This window comes from Hetaerina americana, unplaced genomic scaffold, assembly GCF_022747635.1.
Source record: "Hetaerina americana unplaced genomic scaffold, ioHetAmer1.1.p SCAF_60, whole genome shotgun sequence".
Taxonomy (NCBI): Eukaryota; Metazoa; Arthropoda; class Insecta; order Odonata; family Calopterygidae; genus Hetaerina; species Hetaerina americana.
In genome coordinates, this window is record NW_027287206.1 from 69065 (window position 1) to 90974 (window position 21910).

General features: G+C 38.5%; 1 protein-coding gene across 1 annotated transcript in view; it reads left to right on the top strand.

Annotated features, from left to right (window-relative positions):
* The window catches only part of LOC139695627 (transcription factor RFX4-like), an 88742-nt gene extending 68845 nt beyond the window's left edge, over positions 1–19897 (top strand). Inside the window, exons 9-13 of the mRNA XM_071594434.1 lie at positions 12954–13068; positions 13207–13413; positions 15622–15846; positions 16164–16304; positions 19767–19897. Of these exons, the coding sequence (XP_071450535.1) occupies positions 12954–13068; positions 13207–13413; positions 15622–15846; positions 16164–16304; positions 19767–19897 (819 nt within the window). The remainder of the gene's footprint in view (positions 1–12953; positions 13069–13206; positions 13414–15621; positions 15847–16163; positions 16305–19766) is intronic.
* Positions 19898–21910: the final 2013 nt, after the last annotated feature.

Here is a 21910-nt window from a genome sequence, read left to right on the forward strand (position 1 = left end):
TTCTCAAAGGCCCTTGACAATTTTTTGCTGCCGTAGCTACTACGGGCATCTTTAATTATTCCCAAAGGGGTACCCTTCGCTTTCACCACGAGTGCTTTAATTATTTATCCGTTTCTTTTGTCAACTTCTGGTACCTTGTTTTTCAGGGCTTTCGCGGCTCTGTCGATTTATCTTCTCAGTATTTGCAGGCATCATTTGTCTTATTTTATCAATATTAATTCTATAATGAAGTCACATATAAGTCATTTAGGTTCTTTATAGAGTACTTGAATACGTTTTTCCATCTCTTCCCCGTTTTCTTCATCATATATTAGTGTATTTCCATAAGCATCTCGGGCGGATGATTTTTTTTTCTCTCCTCGGACAGATTTTCTCCTCTTCTCAAATTGTCTCTGCACCTGCATGTAAGCAGTTTCACTGACTCCCTTCTTTAACTTGTCATTGATTTCTTCAAAGCATGTTTCTATCTACTCTTCCTTGGCCTTCTCGCACTCTCGTATGGTTTGTTTCCCCATTTTTTTATAAAGGGTGTCCCATGTTTCATTTCTTGGATTCTTTTATTTTCTCCTTCCCGAGTGAGATCTTTAACTTGAGCTGTCATCCACAGCCACATAGATTTTGCCACCTTAGTTACAATTTGTTTATCTGCTACTTTGGTATTTATATTCTTTATCCTCTAATATCTTCCATCCTCACTCTATACTAATCTCATTTATTTCTTCTATTTTTCCTGCGATGAGTTGGGCGAACCTTTCTTTCGCTTACTTTTCCCCTTGTTTATTTGTTTACATCTTGATTCATTGGTCAAGTTCTTCGTCGTCTGGTCATGGGCAGTCTTACTGGGCAGGCTTACTGGTCATGGGCAGTTGGCTGCCCATGACCAGTAAGTTGTTATCGCTATTTATATCTGCGCCAGAGTAGCCTTCTGATGGTTTCACTTGGTTCTTTTATCTCGTTCACACTAGGATGTAGTCGATTTGGTATCTTTCCCTGTCCCCCGGCATCTTGCATGTATATCTTCCTAACAAAGACAAATAAAATAGAACACTCGCAGATATATTTTATTTTGGCAATCAGTCCTTTAAACAGAGAACAATATTTTATAACACGCCATTCAATTTCACTTCCTCTTTTTGTTTGTCTGTACTGAAATAAATAAAAAATACATCAGTTTCTCAAATTAAATGCGCTTTATGGTTATGAGGTCATTCGGCAGTAAATCATAAGAAATACAGAAGCAAATGGTCTATAACGAGGCATCTAAGTCAGTTAGACGCCTCGTCTCAAATGAAGAGGCAAGTCACTTTCCGGCGTGGAGTCACTTTCTTTAAATCCGTGTTCGTCCGTATAAATGAGTTTGATTCGCAGGAAAACCTCCTCGTCCTACTTGAGCAAGATCCTTCTGATGTTTCGCTTGCCCCGTGTCGCATTTGTCACCTCATGCGAATAATAGGCGCAGCCTAAGATACTCCGCGCAACCGAGAGTTGGAGGCAGAAGGGGGTCAAGAAGTATGGAGACGGTTTCGGAGGAAAAAGTTGGGGATATTGCATATCAAGGGTGTGGAAACGGATTGTTTCCAGGTTCAGATGGCGAGGAAAGCGGGGAAAGCAAGAGCGAAAGAAGTCTGGTGTATTTCCCTCCATCACCACACGGAGGCGTGAACGTGGAAAAAAACGGAATTTATTTATTTTACGGTGTTCACTTGGATAACTCATAATAGGCAAGCGTTGACGTCATATAAATTCTCTTTCTCTTAAATGTGGAGATTCACGCGAGGAGCTGCATCAGGTTATCAATCCGTTTAGCGTTGGGGAAACTTGAGGTGATTTTAAGGACGAATGAAATGATTATATATAAACTTTGACTTATTCTTTTGATGCGCTATTAGCCATTCAGGTTATGAAGCATGAAAATAGATATATAATAGCCCAAAGTATGATGTAAATATCGATATCGGGAATCGATTTCGTAACTCTGAAAGAGGCTGGCTCATAATTAGTAATATTCTCAAATCCCTGTATCAATTGTTGGCAGATTGGTGGCATAATTTGGTAAATATATAACTTTGACCGGTAAGTGAGGAAGCACTTGTGATCGGTAATCGGTTTGGCAGCGGGACCATATTTTTGCGAGATTGATTACAATTAACAATAATTTTTTAAGTGTTTCACTATTAGGTGTATGAAATGAATTATCCCGGGAGGACACATAAACTCATAGGGTCCATTAAATCCCATAACATTTGTATAAAATCTTCTTGTCCGTGAACCAATAGGTAATACGTATTCAAGGTCGTGTAATGCACTCTTTACCAGCAAGAGGACAAATAACTGAGTATAGAAAATCTCATGCCAAAATAATACGCACAATTTCATTTTTAATTCAATATATAAATATCGGAATTTCAAAATGACTCCATCCGGCAAATAAATCCAAACAAGGTGATGATAGATTTACATTCGTAGTTTGAAGTAGCATAAATGGACAAAATAAGAGAACTTGCACTCTTACTCCATTCTCCTTTCAACAAGAATGAGGAAGCGGAATAGAGAATAGACGTGCCCGTCCTGAGAGCTCGTGTTTTATTTGATTCATCTTGATTTGATACTTGCGTGAGGAACAGTGTGGAGAGGAAGGAGACGTTCTATATTCCATATTGTCCACCACACAGATTATAAACTTACTTTTTGTAAACCAATAGATTTGTTTTCAGATATCACCATTAAATAATTCAACTCCTTAACATGATATGGGCACTCTAGCTCAAGGCAGTTGAGAAACGTCCGGTATCAGCGATCGAAGGTTCTTCTCGAACAGCTAATTCAAGACCATTCGATTCATGGCTGGGTGAAATTCAGATTTTCAGCATGTTCCCAAATGCGAAGGCCCAAATGTTCTGCAAATCTTATATTCTTAATATGTAATATCCTTTCGCGATATCATTCGCACCGTCGTATCGATAAAGTCATCCATGTCGACCATGATTATCGACCCTCGATATACTGGTTCCTTAAACTTATCCATGCCATAATGAAAGAAATATTAACACGTCGTCAACAAATAGCCCTATCGCATAGCCTCAGCAGGAACTTGAGCGACATCCTTCAATTTATAGTGAAAATCCACTGAATGATGTAACGCCTTTGACCCCGAGGGTTGCCCATGGTCGAGCGCGACGCACGTACACCTCTGGTGGACGAGGGGAGGGAAGAGTTCGCCTACGCGTGGGGAAGGACGTTAACCAGGACGCGGCCCGTGGGGTGACAGTCTCCGGACGTTTGTTCTGGCCGAGGGGAGCGAGAACTTTTTCCCTCGGTCAGTTGATTATCGAGTTCCAAGTATTCGGTAGGAAGAGGAAGGAGAAGGGTGAGAAACACCGACTTCCATTCGAAAGGGTCAGAAAAACAAAAATTGAAACGGTGGTCGATGGAGAATAGTCGTTTCTCAAAAGTGATTTCTCCTAGAAGTTTTGAATGGTGTTTTCATGTTTAATTGGATCAGGTTCACACGTTACATATTATGTATACTAGATTTTATGTTATTATATGAATTATGCGCAGTGATACAGGGGAAACCGTCAAAGAAGGCCAATAAAGAGTTGTAAAATTATTTGTTGTCCACCTACGGTTTATAAAAATACATCCTACTGACAGAGACTCCTCGTGAAATAAGCGTCATTTACCAAAGCCGTGTCTATAAACCGAATTTTTTTTCACATTTGTAACGTGATTCGGCTTCCGCTAACTTAAATTTTAATTAAAAAAACAAATGTTAATGATTTTAAATGAATTTTTGAAATATACGTGTCATACCATTTCCATCTCCGCTTGCCATCCCGAATATTTACCATAAACACAGTAATATGATAATTGATAGATTGAAATTGACAGATAATTGATAGATTATTATAATGGACATAATAATTAATATATATATATATATATATATATATATATATATATATATATATATGAGTGTGTCTGTGTGTGTGTCTATATATATAATCATTAAAATTATAATATGCTAACATTTTTAATCTACCCTGAAGATCATATTTCATGCTGTTGAGTCTGCACCGAGCCACGACCTCCGATAGTGTAGATGCGATCGAATGCATTTTTGATAATTATGCAAATATTCTTCTTAAAAACCTTGGTAAAACTGGTGATTCAGTGACGCTTCATCTAAAGCTTCATTTCACACACAATCCCCAGTGGTCTCAGAGATCTGAGACCACTGGGGATTGTGGCATTAATAATGGTATATTCTATCCAACGGTGCGATTAGATTCATTTCATTTGTTCCTAATTATCTGACGCTGGCATAAGTATGGAAACGGGTTCGTTGAAAGCACGTCCAATATATTAAACATTCAAAATATTCTCGAAGGAGCTGCGTTAAATCAACGATTGATCAATTTGTCTGAATACGTCAGCAATATGCAGCAGCAGCATAACCCCCTAGTCTTTCCGACGGTGAAGATATCTTGAGTGAATGCGGATTGTGTTGAGTACTTTAATTATCATATCTTTTCCGTGTCTGCTCTTAAGCAACGACGAAACTTAAGCGGTGTATTTATATTTCCCTAATGACTCACACCAAATTCATGTAAGCTCTACCAAACCCAGAAGAAAATTATTTACCTCTCGAAGGCCAGCAACCAAGCTACGCCGGTATTAATCTGGTAAGCCTATTCATGTTATTATTCCATTAACGTTGCATGCAAAAGCTCTAGATTTAGCATGAGTGAGAATGTGGGTATGAATGCATATAAATGGGTATTTGTGTGCATTCATGTGCATGTATACGATATGCGTACACATATGTATATATGCGTGCATGTGCGTGTGTGTGTGTATATATATATATATATATATATATATATATATATATATATATATATATATATATATATATATATATATATATATATATATATATATATATGTACGGGTCGCGGTAGTCCAGGGGGTAGAGCGTTGGACTACTGACCCGAGGGTTCCGGGTTCGATTCCCGGGCAAGTCTCTGGGTACCTGCACCCAAGCTATGTGATTTTTCGGGTACCAGATCTTCCTGGGAAACCATAACCGGCACAGGGAAAGGAACTGGCCCCCCTACCCTGATATGTGAATTTCACACGTCGTCGGGCTTAGTACTGGGTCCACTCTACCATCACATACCAAACCGACCTTCGGGTTGATTACTGTGTTTATGGTATATATTTTATACGTATATATATATATATATATATATATAATATATAGACAGCGACATAAATGGACAGCGACAAACAATATAGAAACACATAAAAAGATCACTCACACGTTATTTCTACGTATTTCACGCTATTTCGACGGAATTCTGCTCCGTCTTCATCGGAAGATATAGAAGTAATGAACACAGAGCAGATTTCCGTCGAAATGATCAAGAAATAACGTGTGAGTGATCTTTTTATGTGTTTCTATATTGTTTGTTGCTGTCCAATTTATTATTGGTTCTTAAGAAAAATAAATACATTAAGGGATCAACTAACGGTTAATAATGAAGGTGTAAGCGTGTGGATTCCAAAGAGAAGAAAGCCTCCCTGACCGGGATTCGAACCAAGGACCTTTGCGAGCAAACTCCATCTTCAAGTTATAGTGGTCATACTTGATAACATTTCCCTTTACAAGGTATTCCCACTCAGTGAAGGTCTCAAAGCAGTCTGACACTGTCACTCAAGGCGCCCGTCTTCTTCTGTTCCCTCCACTGAGACTCCTCAATTTATCTTGCACGAGTATCGTATTATGCTGAAGAAAAATACTTTCGCTTTCAAAGATAATTTTTTCTGGAAATCAGAGGCACTACGATGGGTAACAAGAAAGCTCCTTCCACGCCAATTTCCTTAAGGGCCGTTTTGCGATGGGATATCCCCTTCTCAGATAAATAAATCTCTCTTTTTTGGATCCGTTTCATCGGTTGCGTATTTTTAGTCTAGATACCCGCCGCCTATATCCTCTCTAAATTCTTCTACAACCTCAATTACACATACACCGTGTCATTGTTCTCCGAGATCTCCAGTAGTACCACTTACGCATACACCGAAATAATGCCTTCCAAAGTCAAATTCTTTACCTCGGTGAATATGAATCAATCTTACCTCCGACAAATATTCTGTATTTCCAGTTTGACATCTTCCACCCTCCGCGCCCTAAACAGGTTCTTTCTCAAATGTTGCAACGTGACATGCATTTGAAATTGTCTTTCACGCACACGCTACGGCCCAAATCCTATTCTGAGGCAACGCTGAACACCTTCATTCACCGAGACACTACCTTCATTTTTGAAACGCAAGTCAAGAAAAATTCGCTCAAGAATCTTTTTCACATTCTTCGAGACCCGTCAACGTCCATATTAATTCATGTCCCTGTCCTAATGGCGTAGTTTTTCTCTTCCCCACCCCCTCTATCCAACGAACTCTCCCTCTCCCCTCTTCCCCCTTCCGCCGATCTCCCCCAACTTCCTCGATTCTCCACCGCTCTCTCCCCATTCTACTCTTTCCCTTTGCGTACCGTTCCTAACAGTCCGGTGCAAATCATTATTTCTCTGACTTCATTTGCCTTCCCTTACCTTTGAGCCCAGACTCGTCCGACCTATTCTTTCCTGAATGTTCAAAAGTCCTATATTTTATCTTCAGTCCATCTCTCTCCACCACCATGGAAGTGAGACGCGTTCCAGTTCAAAGAATTCTCATGTGACACGGTTAATTTGTTTGACGGAGGGATTTCTTGTGCCGACCCTTCAAAAACGTACGCTCTTCAGCGATTTATCGTAGCAACTTCTTGTTGGTTTCGGCGAAATTATTTAATGATGTATGCATCTGTTTCGCTAGAGTCCAAATTTAAAGATTTTATTTTATGTTTAAGCCCATGGGATATTTTTTCGACATCGTTTTGGGACGTGGTAATCTAGCGGGTAGAACGCTGGGCTGTAAACCGTGGGGCCTGGATTGGAACCCAATCGACGCCTCTGGGCAGCCTTGGTTTCGCCGAAGCTGTGTAGTTTTGCGGGTGACGAAACTCCCGGGGAAACCATAGCCGGCGCAAGGAAGTGAACTGCCGCTCCCCCCTTCCCTGATGTGTAAATTCCACTCGGCATTGGAATCAGTACTGGGTGAACTCCATCTACACTGTAGTATGAAGCCGACCTTGGAGTTGAGAATTGTGGTTGGTTTTAATGTCTTCAACTCCTGAGGTTAAATGTGTTTTTCGATGAGTGATAATTGCAGTACTCTACCGATAATTGGGCACTAGTAGAAACTGTTTTTTTCTACTTCAGGTGATGATAGAAGAACATACTCTCTTTGTCCCTCCCTGCCAACTTAGTCCCCCAGTGAAAGCTCCTCAGAGAAAGAAGTTAAATCGTGAAAATCTTCCACTGGGACTCAAATTAAATGCATAAGACTCAATTGTCGTCCCATTACAGAAAAGCCAAATGCCACTCATGACTTCGAAAGGTTTGAGCATACATGAGCGGATGAGACCGAATGGTGATGTTTGTCTTTTAGGATATATTTTATGTATTGAATCAATAGAAAATCTCATGAGTAAATTGGAGACCGATATTTTCCGGGAAACGTCCAGAATATTTGGAGAATGCATTGTACCATGAAAGACATCAAAATGGAAGCGTTCGACAGCAAAACGGAAGAGGTTAAGATGCCGATTTTTTCTGAGATCACTATGCGAAAGATGCCACTACGATTAACATCAATCAGGGAATAAATAGCAGCAATAGATAATTATAATAGACTTTTTAGGTTTCGTTTTTGGTTGCGATGTGCTAATACTAATCTGTGCTGGCACCCATTGTCTGTTTTATAGATGGTTTGTTATTACCTCTTGTTGTATCTTTTTTCACACGCTGTTATTATTCGTGTTTTTTCTTTATTAATATACTAGAATGTCTTGAAGATAAGAAATTTGTTTTTTAACGCATGTTCCAGCTAAAAATCGTAACGTTCTTTTCTCCATGGATTTGGCAGTTGCAATTTTTCAATGCCCAAAATGAAACAAGTTTTTTTGTAACTGCCAGTCTTTCATTTACCGTACGAAACCACGACCCTCCGTCCACTGTGCATGCCTAGTCTGAATCCATCCCCACCCCTGCTACAGACTTTAATGGTGTCTTACAGAGTATCCTGTACATATAGATCAAAACTCTTCCCTCATAACACGTATCCCCTTCTTGCCGCTTTTCCCTCCTTCCCAAGCACTATCTGCGTCTCTCGTTCCTACCCTACACAGGCACGCCACTCTTTTTTCTCATCATTATTTTAAGTACAACCTTCCTCCTGAAGAGAACGCTTGTGCAGTCAGCTACAATTCAAGCTATTACGAGACATATTTGTTTTATTTTGTGTGTAGTAACCTTCCACCGATTAAGATTTTTTTATCCCTCCTTTATGGTGAAAAGGGTAGTGCACATATTTACATGCACTACCCTAGTCTGTATGCGTGGCGTGTGTGTGTGTATATATATATATATATATATATATATATATATATATATACGTATATACATATATACATACATGTGGGTAGCGGAAATACAGGGGTAGAGCGTTGGACTACAGGAGGACCCGGGTTCGATTCCCGGGGAAGCCTCTCTGAGCACTTGCAGATCCATCCAAGCTATGTATTTTTCGGTTACCAGATCTTCCAGGGAAAGGAACCGACCTCCCTATCCTAATGTGTGAATTTCGCACGCCGTTGGACTTAGTTCTGGGTAAACTCTTCCACCACCTACCAAACCGACCTTCGGGTTGTTTATGGTATGTTCAATTATATCCCTAATCAATCAATTGTGCCTCAATGTCTGTGCACTGCATCTATTCCTTCTTTGCCATAGAGTTCTGCATATGATCCTATCCTTTTCTGCTCTTCCATATACTTCTTCGTTCCTTAGTTTGTCTGTTAATTTAATCTTCAGCGTTCTCCTCCAGCACCATGATTCAAAGGTTTATATTCTTCGCTGGTCCACTTTTCCAATGTTCCAAGTCTCGGAACCATAGAGCGTCATGCTCCACATGAAAGTCTTGGCGTATTGCTTCGTTGTTTCCAGCCATAGTTTCTTTGAGCATTGTACTGATCGCTTGTTCTTCATGAATGCGTTCTTAGCTTAGGCTATTCTTTGCCTGATGTTGGTCGACTTCTTCCATCCCATTTTATGCTGCTGCCCAGGGAGATGAAGGATTCCACTTGCTCTAGTTTCACCCCTCGAATTGTGACACATGCATTCAGTTTCTCTCGTCCACACGCAAGGATTTTGGTTTTCTTCTTGTTGATTTCATTTTATATTCCCCCAGTACTTGGTCCATAGAACTTAGAGTTGCTTGCAGGTCCTCACGCGTTTCTCCCACAACTGTAATGCCATCTGCAAACCGGAGCATGTTTATTTCTTCTTAATTTACCTTGACTCCTTTGATACCCAATTCTTGTGTTCCTTTTATTGCCTCTTCCCGGTAAACGTAGAATATTGCTGGCGAGAGGTTCCATCCATGTCTTACTCCTTTGTTTATTTTGGCTTCCATTTTTCTTTTATTTTCAGTTTGCATTGTTGTAACTTGATTCTTGTAGAGGCTATAGAGAATTCATCTGTCGTTTTAGTCCAATACTAGCGCTTCTAGTATCTTGAATATCTTGTTCCATTCGATATTGTCGATGGCATTCTCCAAGTCCACGAATGCCACATATTATGGCTAATTTACGTGTTTTATATTTGCGGCCAGTACTCTAGCTGAGAATTGCCTTTCTTACTCGTCGGTTTTCCTGAATCCGAATGGGTTTTCTGAGAGATTTCCTTCTATCCTTCTTACTATTCTTCAGCTAATTATCCGAGTAAGGATTTTAGATGCTTGAGTCACGAAGCTCAATGCTCTGTGTTCTTCGCATTTATCTGTTTTCGGTTTCTTTGGCATTGCAATCATTATACCTTTCTCGAAGTCTTCTGGTGTATTTCCCCTTTCCAAGTTATCATCCTTCGAATTGACCCCGAGTGCCTTGATTATTTCTCTGTTTATTTTGTTAACCCCTGTTGCCTTGTCGTTTCTCAGGTCTGCAACGGCTCTGTCGAATTCGCTCCTTAAAATCTGCGGACCCCGATCGTTTTTACCTATCACGATTTTTATTTTGAATTAAGCCATCTTCTAGTGATTTGGGAGCTTGATCGGGTGTACTTCAATGTATTCTTACTTCAATGTATTCCTTCCATCTTTTCCCAATGTCGCCATCATTTATTAGTACTTTCCCATTGGTGGCTCGGATGTTTTGCGATTTTTTTTTCTTTCTCCGAGTGTCCTCTTTACTAGTTTATAAGTCATCTCGCTATTTGTAAATCTCGCAAATCAGGTTGTCCACCCATTTTACATTTTCTTGCACATCTTGTTCTGATTGAAATACATCTTTATTCACTGTATGATTTACCATGGAAATCAGTTCAGTTGTTCGGACAATTACTTGCTCCAAATATTCCACATAGGTGGAGGGCTCCCACGCCCTTGTAAAAACTGACTTTGCTCCCGCACCCGGGTTCAAATCTTTTCAGATTTCCGGCTGTGATCCTACTTCAAGTAAGTATTACATGCGCACCTTTCAGGCATTGAAAACTTCCAATACTTGTCCCTTCCGCCCTTTTCCGCCTATATTTTCCTTCCATAATACACCTCCCCTCCCAGAAAGAGTATACACGAGTATATTTCCCGACCATTTTATGAAATTTTACACCTGATGATTTCGCCTATGCGTCGAAACCTGACATGGTGTAGTATGTAAAATTTAGTGTGAAAAAATAATAAGTTTACTTATTCAGAAATCAAAAGTTTGGGGTTCAATGGAAGACGAATCTGATTGCGAGAATTTTGCACTGGCACTGTAGTCTTCAGCCAGTCTTGCGGTCAAGAAATGCGGGAAACAGAAGTTTTTTAAAACGGGACACGCTTGGAAGAGCATGAAGATTGCGCATCTGTAAATGACTGAAGAGAAATGTTGCATAATTCAAGTAAAGCAACTTCCTCTCAGAGTATTACCCAAAAACGAAGCGTAATCCATTGCTAATTCTGGTGTTTAACTTCCCCTATTGCTCTCCCAGAAATGACTGTTATTAATATTTTTCAGCTGCAATCAGTAGTATGCATAATTATGAAATAATTTATTTATTAAATGATTGTTCCACATTCGAAGCAGTTTTTAATTTAACGCCAAAAGCGTACTATTTATTACCTAAATATTTCTCGTCCTACATGATCTGTCCAAAAATTAAGTGGAATAAATACGGAGGGAAAACTTTATCGAATATCAAAGTAAAATTATTAGAATTCTTCAAAAATTCTTGTTAATCGACGCACCGATACCAGCGTATCTGCCAATCACGGTACGCTTCCTGGAAGGCGTCCACGGGAACGTCACTTAGGTAACTCGTCACGGCCTGTTTTACGCTAGTCAGCGTTCCAAAATGGTTGCCTTTCGAGCTCTTTTTTATACTTGGGAAAAAAATCCGGCGCTGGCCACATTGGGGCTGTAGCATGCGGCTGGGACAGCGTTGCCATCTTGTGCCTGACCAAGTACTCGATCACGAGGAAGGCGGTGTGGGACGGCGCTTTGTCGCGGTGCAGCTTCCAGATGGCTAAGATCTTCCCAACGCGTTGCACAGTTTCCCACAGCCTTTCGAGGACTTCCACGGAAAACCTCCTCTTTACTGTCTGTCCCTGAGGCCTAAATTCTTAGTAGAAAACGCCTTTTGAGTTGAAAAGACGATGAACTAATTTCTACTTATTTTTGGGACCGACCCTGTACGTTAGATAAGGAATGTTCACCTGCGTGTTTTTAAATATGAGAATAAAGATTTATTTTTGGGGTTTCGAATTAATTTTCGTTTCGGACATTTCGGAGCATTTTCCGCGTCTCAAATGTATTAAAATTCAAAACCGGCCAACATGCGTCAAAGGCACTGATGGTGCACATATACATGTATATTGCAGTCCCTAGGGTATTTAAATTATATTAATATTATACATATTAAATAACAAGGTGAGATGTCTCTATAGTGTAAAATATTGGCTTTGATATAATATTGCCGTTTCTTTTGCAAACTAAGCTTTTATTGTAGTTAGATACCGTTATCACCAGAAGTTACAAATACCTATAAAACGAATTCCTAAAATGGTGTATCCCGTATTTCTGTAAAAAAATTGAGGTTGTCTAAAGTTTTGCAGAGAACACTTTCCGAGGCATTAATATATATTCTCATTGCATTGTGAATCCTAGAGGTAAACACTAATGCCACAATTTTGAGGAAATATATCGATTTCATCTATTCATAACTTCCAATTTTTCTGTGTTTTCCGAATCAATTGTTAAAATTCTCACATCATGCTCCTTTTCACCTCTGAATATGCTCCATGAATATTCTCTTTGGATATTCATACTAAAAATAAAGACTTGTACTTTTCCACAGATTTATCTTTAGTCATTTAGTCACAGTCTTTATTTTTAGTATGGATATGAAATATTTCCACGAAGTGAAGCCCGAAACAATAAAAGTTCTTTTTGGAAGCTGTTGGGCTTCATTTTTGCATAATAATTAGAAATGAAGGGACGATTACTCTAATTTTTAAGGGATAATTATCTTCCATCAATGTTGCCATTCTACAGTTAACATAATCAACTCAATCACTTAACCTTGCATGTCATTATTCGACGCAGTGAAGAGGTATAAAAAGTCAGCCGAACAGCTAAATTGAGGAAATAGTTTCCATTTTTTTTAATACCCTGCTTACTACCGTACCCATTATTTTAGCGGTATAAGAGCAACCGATATCGAGTGATTACATTTCCCGCTTTCATAATAAACTGTAATACCTACGGAAAAATTAATGCTTTTAATTGAATCAATCAATGCATTGCCTTTTTTCAGGCGGTACCAGATACTTTGCTTAAGGTGATCCGTAAGTTTGCTATCGAACTGGAAGTTTGGCTCCATATGGCTCTAGAAGATCTCCCATCTCCCCTGAAGGATGTCAAACTGAGCTGTAAGGATATTTCCATTGATTTGAGGAATTTTTGATTTTTTTCCATTTCCATCAACTTTCTATTTTTCATAATATCTTGGTAAAATATCCAATATTCTCTTTACTTTACATTCTCTAAATCTCTAATCTCTTTTCCAGTGGCTCATATTTTCTCTAAAATGCTCAAGAGGCAATCTTCATTGAACCACTTATACCAAGCAGCTCAGATGGTTATTCTCGACCCAGATTTGACCAATCAAATGATACTAGATTTGCGGAGAGTGGATTTGCAATCAATATGCCGGCAAAGCATGTACACAATGGATAGGGTTGGAGGTTTCATAATAACTGAACTCATTACTGATTGTACGTATTCTTCCAATATACAGTTGGATATAATGGTTTTTAGTTTAAATTTAAAAACTGCTAAAAGGCGAAGTACACTGCATGTATATGAATTGTGTCGCTGTATGAATTCAAACTATGCTGTGGAATGTGCTCCTTCGTTTCAAGAGTTTTCATGTATGTATTTTTGGTTTTTTTAAACAATCTTTCATTTCATAAATAAATTGATGAATTGTTAAATTTAAAGTAAACTGAGAACATATTAGGACATACCATTTAAAATTTGGCCCTAGAGCAGATTTTTACGGCCAATCATCTACATATTTTACTCCCGGAAGGGATGACGCAAGACTGAGCACATAGTTACTTTCATATGTTTTTGGATATATCTAGCGCCTCAAGCATTAGCTATGGAAAAAGATAACACTTTCGGAACAACACTACTCCCATTTCAAGGATCGTTATTTTAAACAAGTGGGCATGAAAACACTACAACCCAGGTACCAGTGAATGAGTTTCCTGTTGATTTAGTAAAAACTGTAATAAATAAACGGTTGCATTGTACGGTAATAAGTTAGTTGAGTTATTATGACTACATTTGAATGCACTATTTATGATGAATATAATCTTGGATTTTTAAAGAATATGAGATGAAATTATGAGTCTATGTTTCAGAATTTCTTTAAATTTTAAATTGCGGCGAAATTATTTTGCGATAACTCTCTGTAGTAATTATGTAACAATTTGAATCATTTTTGAGAAAAATCAACGATAGGCCCTATACCTCCGGAACCACCATTAGATAGAGCGTACTGTCTCCTCACTTTGTATATTCCGTGTCCTCTGTTACTTGACTACGGTGATTTAGAAGTATTATCCACATTTATTTTTACTTTTTTTCGTCTTAATTCTTATCTTTCCTATTGAGGAGTATACATCAACCTATACAATGTCTTCGTTTTGCCATCGCCCCTCCCCAATCTGCCCACACACTCAAGCGGTCAAAATCATCGAGGAACATCTGTTCCTCTCCCTCGTTTCAGAAAAGGTATAAATCCTTCATAAAAACACATGAAATGACTCTCAACCAAAAGCAAACAGAATATAATCCTGGAAACTCTTCCGGACCGGTATTAGGCTCATGCATCTGTATGGATTCAGTTTGGAGAAAAACTGCACGAAAATAAATTATTTGAATTTTCAAAAGCATCGTCACGAATTTCTTTAAGGACTAAACTTGCATATAAAGCAGATGCATCTTATTTTTTAAATGATTTAAATTAAGAAATTAAAAATGGCTCAATTAAAACAATCTTCAATAAAAAATATTTATAAACATTGGTGTAAACATCTCGGTTTGCATGAGATAAAATGATCAGTATTAAATATCTGACATGTGGCAAGGTGCTCTCGTGAGAACTCGACGATGGATTTCCATCAATAATGTAATTTTCCATTTTCATCATTCTTACATAATTTTCCAATATACCATACCCATTCGTTATGTACCTCACATGAACTCTATATGCATCATGCTTAGTGGATACGACCATTACATGTCATGTACCCACAAATTTATTTTTTCAGAATTCATTTGCAAAATATTTTTTTAATGGTTTAGATCCAAATTGTTCTCGGTATTTTATCCATTGAAATCTGTATTCTATTTTACCCAACAAAGTTATTACTTATTACATTATTAGTAGTACAAGTAAACAAATTGGTAAGTAACAGTTTTCACGGTGTATTTCTGGTAAGTTGATAACTCCGCACTCTTAGATATCGATCATCACTTCATCACTTAACTATACTAAGCATGGTTAATCACGGATAGTAATCCCTTTGATATTATTGTAGCAATATGGAAAACGATTAAAATAGAAATCATTGAATTATATCATTATAGTGTTACTTTTATCACGTATTAATATTACCATAATAATCAGTTGAGGCCTAGGAAATCTGACCATTCATTATATTATCGGGTACGAGGTACTAAGTATTTCTCTCGCCCTGTTGCTTGTAAAAAAACTATGAAATACAACGAAAATTTTATATTTATAAAACTCGATTTATCTATTTGCAATGAGATTATCCACTTTCTGAGACAGTCTGAAAGGTTGTCTGATTGAATCAATGAATTGATGAATACTTTTATATTATATATTATATCGTGGAATCGCTTTTGAATGTATGTGCTTTAATTAATACCCGGCCCATTCCTCACAGTGTTTCACGAATTTGTGCAGTTACTGGAGGGTAAAGCAACAATCGAGACGTATACAGAATGGCTTGAGTCAATAATTGAGCGGTGTATCCTTAACCCTGCAAATAGTGCTATGGGTAGTTCAACTCCCTCCTTACGTCAATGCGCACGGCAATTTCTTCTGATGTGGACTGCCTTTGGGACGAAGGTCATTAGGGATATGACTCTGCATTCGGCCCCCAGTTTTGGTGAGTGGAAGCACAAAGCAATTGGAAACAATTGACATTCTAAAGCATGCAATTTCAATGTGTTTGGTTCATAAATGTCAATTTTAGTAATAGATCTTCACATATTTTTTAGACCATGCAACTGAAGTGGAAATACTTTGACTGAATTAAAATCCACCTTGGTAATGATATCCTAATTGCCCTATGCTTATGGTACATAAATATTCTAAGTACCGATTTCTAGTAAAAATAATATTTGATTAGAATTGCGCCACCCTTTATAATGTTCGGGAAATGTGCAAAACAGCTTTTATTAATTAATTTAAAATTTCTTCTAGGGTCTTTCCATCTACTCCATCTAATGTTTGATGACTACATACTTCACTTGATCGACGTTCTGCATTTAGAAGACAGAGCCAAGGAAATGCTTCGGAACGCCAACCACAATATTTTGACAAACATAGAAACACAGTGGGAAAGTAAGTGAACCATATGAAAAGAAATAGAGTCAACAAGTATAAAGTCTACCTTCAAATCCACGGGAATAATGAGGGCACACTACACCACACCCTAAGTTTTAGCTGCGGAGAAAACACTCTCCTTACAATCTCTGCCAATTACGGAGCAACTGCGGGAAATGCCGCAAAAGTATCTTTATCACTATCATCCGGTGTCCTTCACGCAATTGCGATAAAATTGAAGGTTTAACTGTGGGATGCTAAAACTTGCTAATACAAGGTTTGTATAAAAGTATCAGGGAAAGTTTTGGAAAACTAAATTTATTTCAAAGTACATCCCTTGAGGACGGGTACGCGTGTAATCTTCTTTGGCGGCACTTAGGGTCGCTTCATGGTGGTGTCCTTTGAGGGAAGATTTACTTTTTTTATTAGGAAATAGTCCGCTGGTGCCAAGTCGGGACTTAAAGGGGGTTGGGGAATCTTCACGATGCCGTTTTTCCTCACTAATCTCTTGCCACGTTTGCTCGTCCGTTAACACCTTCGGGAGGCAGATCTTTTGCATCGCCATATTTTCAGGGATAATGGTGTACCCTATCATCTTATCAATGCCATCACGATCTGCGATCATGGGTACACTAAACTGACGGTCTGAATTCAAGACTTCACGCACACGTCGTCAGTTCTTGGCGTCGACGGTTGTCCAGCGCTGGGCCATCTTTCAAGAGCATGTGCCACTTAAAAACTGCATTTTCTGCCATGTTTTCATCCTTGAACACTTGGCGAATCATACCCAACGTCTTCGCAATGATTACGCCAGTCCAACACAAAATTTGATGGCGTACTCCTGTTCAATCGTTCGCAGCATTTTGCGTTTACACCGAGTCACTCGACAGTGGTCCACTAAAAACACGATACAACCTGAACGAATGCTCGCAGGCGATTGATACTTGACGCGTGATGAAGCTCAAACCCCCAATCACCGAGCCTTCGCGATGCGAGCGCGCTGCGACGTATAAGCCACATTGTTCCCGATACTTTTTATACTAACATTGTATATTAATTATATATTTAATTTATATTTCGTGATTAATTTACGTTATTGTTCATGAAATTCACCGGCTAGCTCAGGTTCACTTGGGAAAAGTTTTCAATATTCATCTCGTATTTCTCGTACTAATGAGCTATTTATTGTCCACTTAGCTTCAAGGGGCTAAAATCTTTTTGAACATTTGGTAAAATCATGTTGACCCTCGATTTCCTGTCCCTGTTGTGTAAAACCGTGGAATAGTCCCCAGTGAAAGTATGTAAGGAAAACTGGTAGCGGATTTCTCAGCTTTTCCCTTTTTTATGTGGTATTTTGGTATTTCTTTGAATTGGTACCTCCAAATTCATTTATATGTGCTCAATCTTATTCCCATATGAGATTTCATTGTCAAAAGTTGAACCTCTATTTACTTCAGTTTTAAAATCGAATTTTATGTTGACCGCGACTCATTGAGCAAGCCTGAATTCAATAATTATCAGTAAGTACGATTTCCATCTCATATTATGTTTGTGTCATTGCTTTCCTTTGAATTGTATATTAAATATGACACTTGCTTTCTCTGTGATGGATATTCACTTATCGCTAATCTTAAAAAAAAGCCATGTTTTGCCCTTTTACACTGGCCTACAAGAATGGAAACGACACCAATGACAGCCAAGAATACCAAAACCACCGATAGAGTAGTAAAACTCACTGAGGAGGAAGCTGAACCGATTTCCTCCAGGTAAGAGTTTTACCCCACCCAAACCTCGCCGCACTTCAAATGATGACATATGCGCTGATTCCCCCGATCCAATGAAACCCCTATTTCATTTCTGTTTGCACATCAATGTAGTCACAAAAAAAGGATAAAACTTTCACTTCATCAAAGTAATACTGAAAGTGTCAACAACCCTCATTTACAGCTGCTTTCAGTGCTCTTCAGAGCTGAATTAGTATTTTGAGGGGTTTCTTTAGGGCCATTTACCCTGTTTTTAATAAAAATAATCCATAAATTGCCATGGTTTACCGAATTGTTGAACTGGTACCTTAATTGAATGTCTGGGAATCAAAGGGAGAAAAACTTCCAGTAGTTTTTATATTCAGGGCAGTGATTAACTCATTGATGTTCCAATACTTCAAACTTCTCCAGGGAAAGAGCAAACGTAAGCCATGTACAGTGCATTAAGTGAAAATGGTGTATGTTTATTAAGTTAGAAATGATGTTTGGGTGCGGAAGAAAAGTGGAAATTCTCTGAGGAAACATTATTGTTTAAAACGCCGGTCGCGTCAATGGTGGCTGTGGTCATTGTATAATAATCTGACTTAGAATTGTCGTTTTTCTACTACTTTCATCATGCCAGTGGATAAGTCGTGTTTGCTTGAATTAAATATATCTTAACTATCAAGTAGTTAAGCTATATTTTCGCCAATCAAGTCAATATTCGAGCTGAATACTGCAGTTTAGCAAGGTGCACAAGGATGCACATTTCAAATATTTAAGAGAAAGCTGGAAAAATATTCCAGCAAATAAATTTCTAACTGGTATATTTTTATGGAAGGAGTGTTTTTAAAAGTTGCTAATTAAGTAAATATTTTGAAAACGTAGTGTAAGAAGGGATAATCACGAACTCAGAGAGTCCTGTATGATGTATTTGAGACAAATTGAAAAAAACCTAAAATTCCGCCACCCTACCGCAACACATGACTCCCTTGATTGTCAAGAAAAATTTACTCCTTTAAAATGCATTCTCTGATGTTTGAACTGGAGCTAAGTAGCGACGATAAAGGAGCTTTAAAAGGCATCCATTCATGATAAAAGGCATTCAGTCAAAATTTGCTTAACGATGCCTCATGTACAGTGAAGCTTTAAAAGACCCTCATCAATCATTTGTGTTTCTGAAAGGCTTAATAACAGAAACAACAATTCCATAGAACCGTTTTTAATGATCTACGACCTTGATTTCGTCACTGAGCGTCGTCATTAGGTGGCAATATATTTTATACGGTTCTTATACGATATACTGTACACGGCTTTCGGCAGGAGAGGAGCGGCGAAGAGACTAAGGGCGAGGAGTATGAAGCGGGTAGGGGAGTGGGAGTGACTCTAAACCCCCCCACTCCCTCTCCCCCAACATCTCCTGCTTCCTACTCCCCCTCACAATTCCCCCTTGGTTTCTTCCCCGCTACCCTCCAGTCATCAACTGTGTACATATAAGGACCGTATAACATGTGTCTTCGCCTGATGATGACGCTCAGTGTCAAAACTATGGTCGTAAGTGAATAAAAATCATTTTGTGGAATTGTTTCTGTCATCAAGTTTAAGATGGAATCCCACACAGTGAATCCTGAAACTGTCTCCTTTCTGAGATATATTGAAAAAATATACGAAGGAGTGGATGCCACAGTTTCTACTTTGTAATTTAATTGATTTAGCCTTTTTTCCTATTTGGTTACAGGTACAGACACAGAAGATACTCAGCTTGCAAATTCATTCACCCCTTACCCCACGATTTTACTGCCTGATTATGTCCAGCTACAAAACCTGAGTGATGATGCCCAAGGTACAAGATTTTTTAAGCGGAAGTGAGCCAGACACTTTGTGACGCCTGACGATAGAGTGGTTAAACTAATCTAAAAACAAAGTATTTTGGTTAAATTATATTAAGCAATGCAGAATACATTAGACGTCTAAGATCTTATGACGACTCATGTAAAATTAACTGTTGATTCTCTTATAACATATCATCAGATAAAATTACCTCATCATTCATTATTTAAAACTTTGTTCACTGAAATGTGTAGCCCAGTAAGGGATTTCTTGAAGAGTGGCATTTGGCGAAAATGTTTATAGTTTTCATAAAACTGATGCAAAGGAATGTAACCATTCACGACTTGGGAGCTTGTTTGTAAGTTGGTAAAAGAGTGCCAGGCTGCCAGCTGGAAACTGACGCATATATGAATAAGGCATAAAATGTCAATCAAAATGTTAAGGCATAAAATTTTACTCTAAAGTTTGTTATAAAGCTAACAGAGTTTCACTTTTATTAATCTGCTTTCAAATGATTAACAAAAAAATTAGGAACTCTCCTTCATTTCCGAGGAAAGACGTTCCACCGGCAAGAACGCAGTTGTGGCAATATCTATGTGAAAACGCCTGGAAATAAAAATTTTCCCGTCTTGGTACTCAAGAGCTTTCCTGTCCCTCCTCTGCTCATAGATTTACCGGAGAGAGATAACCAAGGAGCTGCGCACGGGGAGTGCCCCGCCGCGGCAGAGCCCTTTCCCTCAGCATATCAGTTCGATGCGGATTTTAGAACCGGCAGTAAATATCAAGGAAGGAATTACATGCATCACAACTATAACAACCAGGTGGGTGAACTTAATTCAACTCACATTTACGTAAAATATACCTCAAATTACATTTAAATCATCTACAGTCACAAAAAACAATACAGGGGCATGTGGCAGCCTCTCTTCTAAATTTATCAAATTCCATTAAATTTGCTCAATTTATTCTGTGGTCCTGAATTTCTTGGGTTTTAGGGTAGGAATGATTTAATTATTCTGCTAGGCAGTCTTTCTTCCTAATTTTTCCACTTTATCCTTGCATGCCAATATAGCTCCAAACTTGGATTATCTCCTCGATTCCGCACGTAGAAAGCAAACTAATACATTTGTCACCTGTTGAATCGATCTTAAGCTCCTCTAGGGTCAACCTTCGTCGTAAATATTTTGTGACGCTGAGTGCTCTTTCCTGCTAGTTTATTTTCTCTATAACGTTCAAATTTTGTGCATGTTTTGCAAAACATCTCTATTTGCCCACGCATCCTTCGAGACGACGTCTAAGTAGCGAGAAATGGCATGTAGTCTTCACGTTTCCATTGCCTTATTTTCTGGCTACATATCTTCAAAGATCTTCTTTCTTTTTGTAATAATTCTCACCATGTTATACTCGTAGGCGGCTGAGTTTCCTTTCAGCATTAATGTCATTACGCAGTGTGTAACTATATTAAATTTTAGAAAATTGGAGGGAAGATTCGCGGCCAGAAGGGAAATATTCTAATACCGTCGCTCTATGACCGGTTCCATACAGTTTCCGAGGTGGGCAGCACTCAAGTTTGATAGTTTTATATGTTTGACAAAGGTGGGATGTCAAACGTTGAGACGCTTTTTCACGCTTTATCACTGTATTCTCTGGAACAAAAACCATTTTATTTCTTTGGAGAGCTTAGCATTGAGGCGAGCACTAAAGTTTGAATTTAGACAAATTATATGGCTAAACTAATGGTCTAACATTTCCTGATGTCTCCTATTTCTATCAATCCAAATTAGACACCGGTAAGCACCCAGTCTAAGGTTACCAGTATAATGCAATCAAAAAGCGATTTGCTTTATGATAATGTTTATTTCTGGCCTGGTAATATTCAAAACCACCATGTCTTCTTTGTCAGGTATTGACACAAAGGATAAATGACCTCAGCTGTCGGTCGCCTCCCCTCAAAACTACTACTACTTGACACAAAGGATGGCTTCTCCATCAAACTCGCAAGATTCACTCATGCGAAAAAAGAGATTTATTTTTAAACGTCTTAATAGCTCC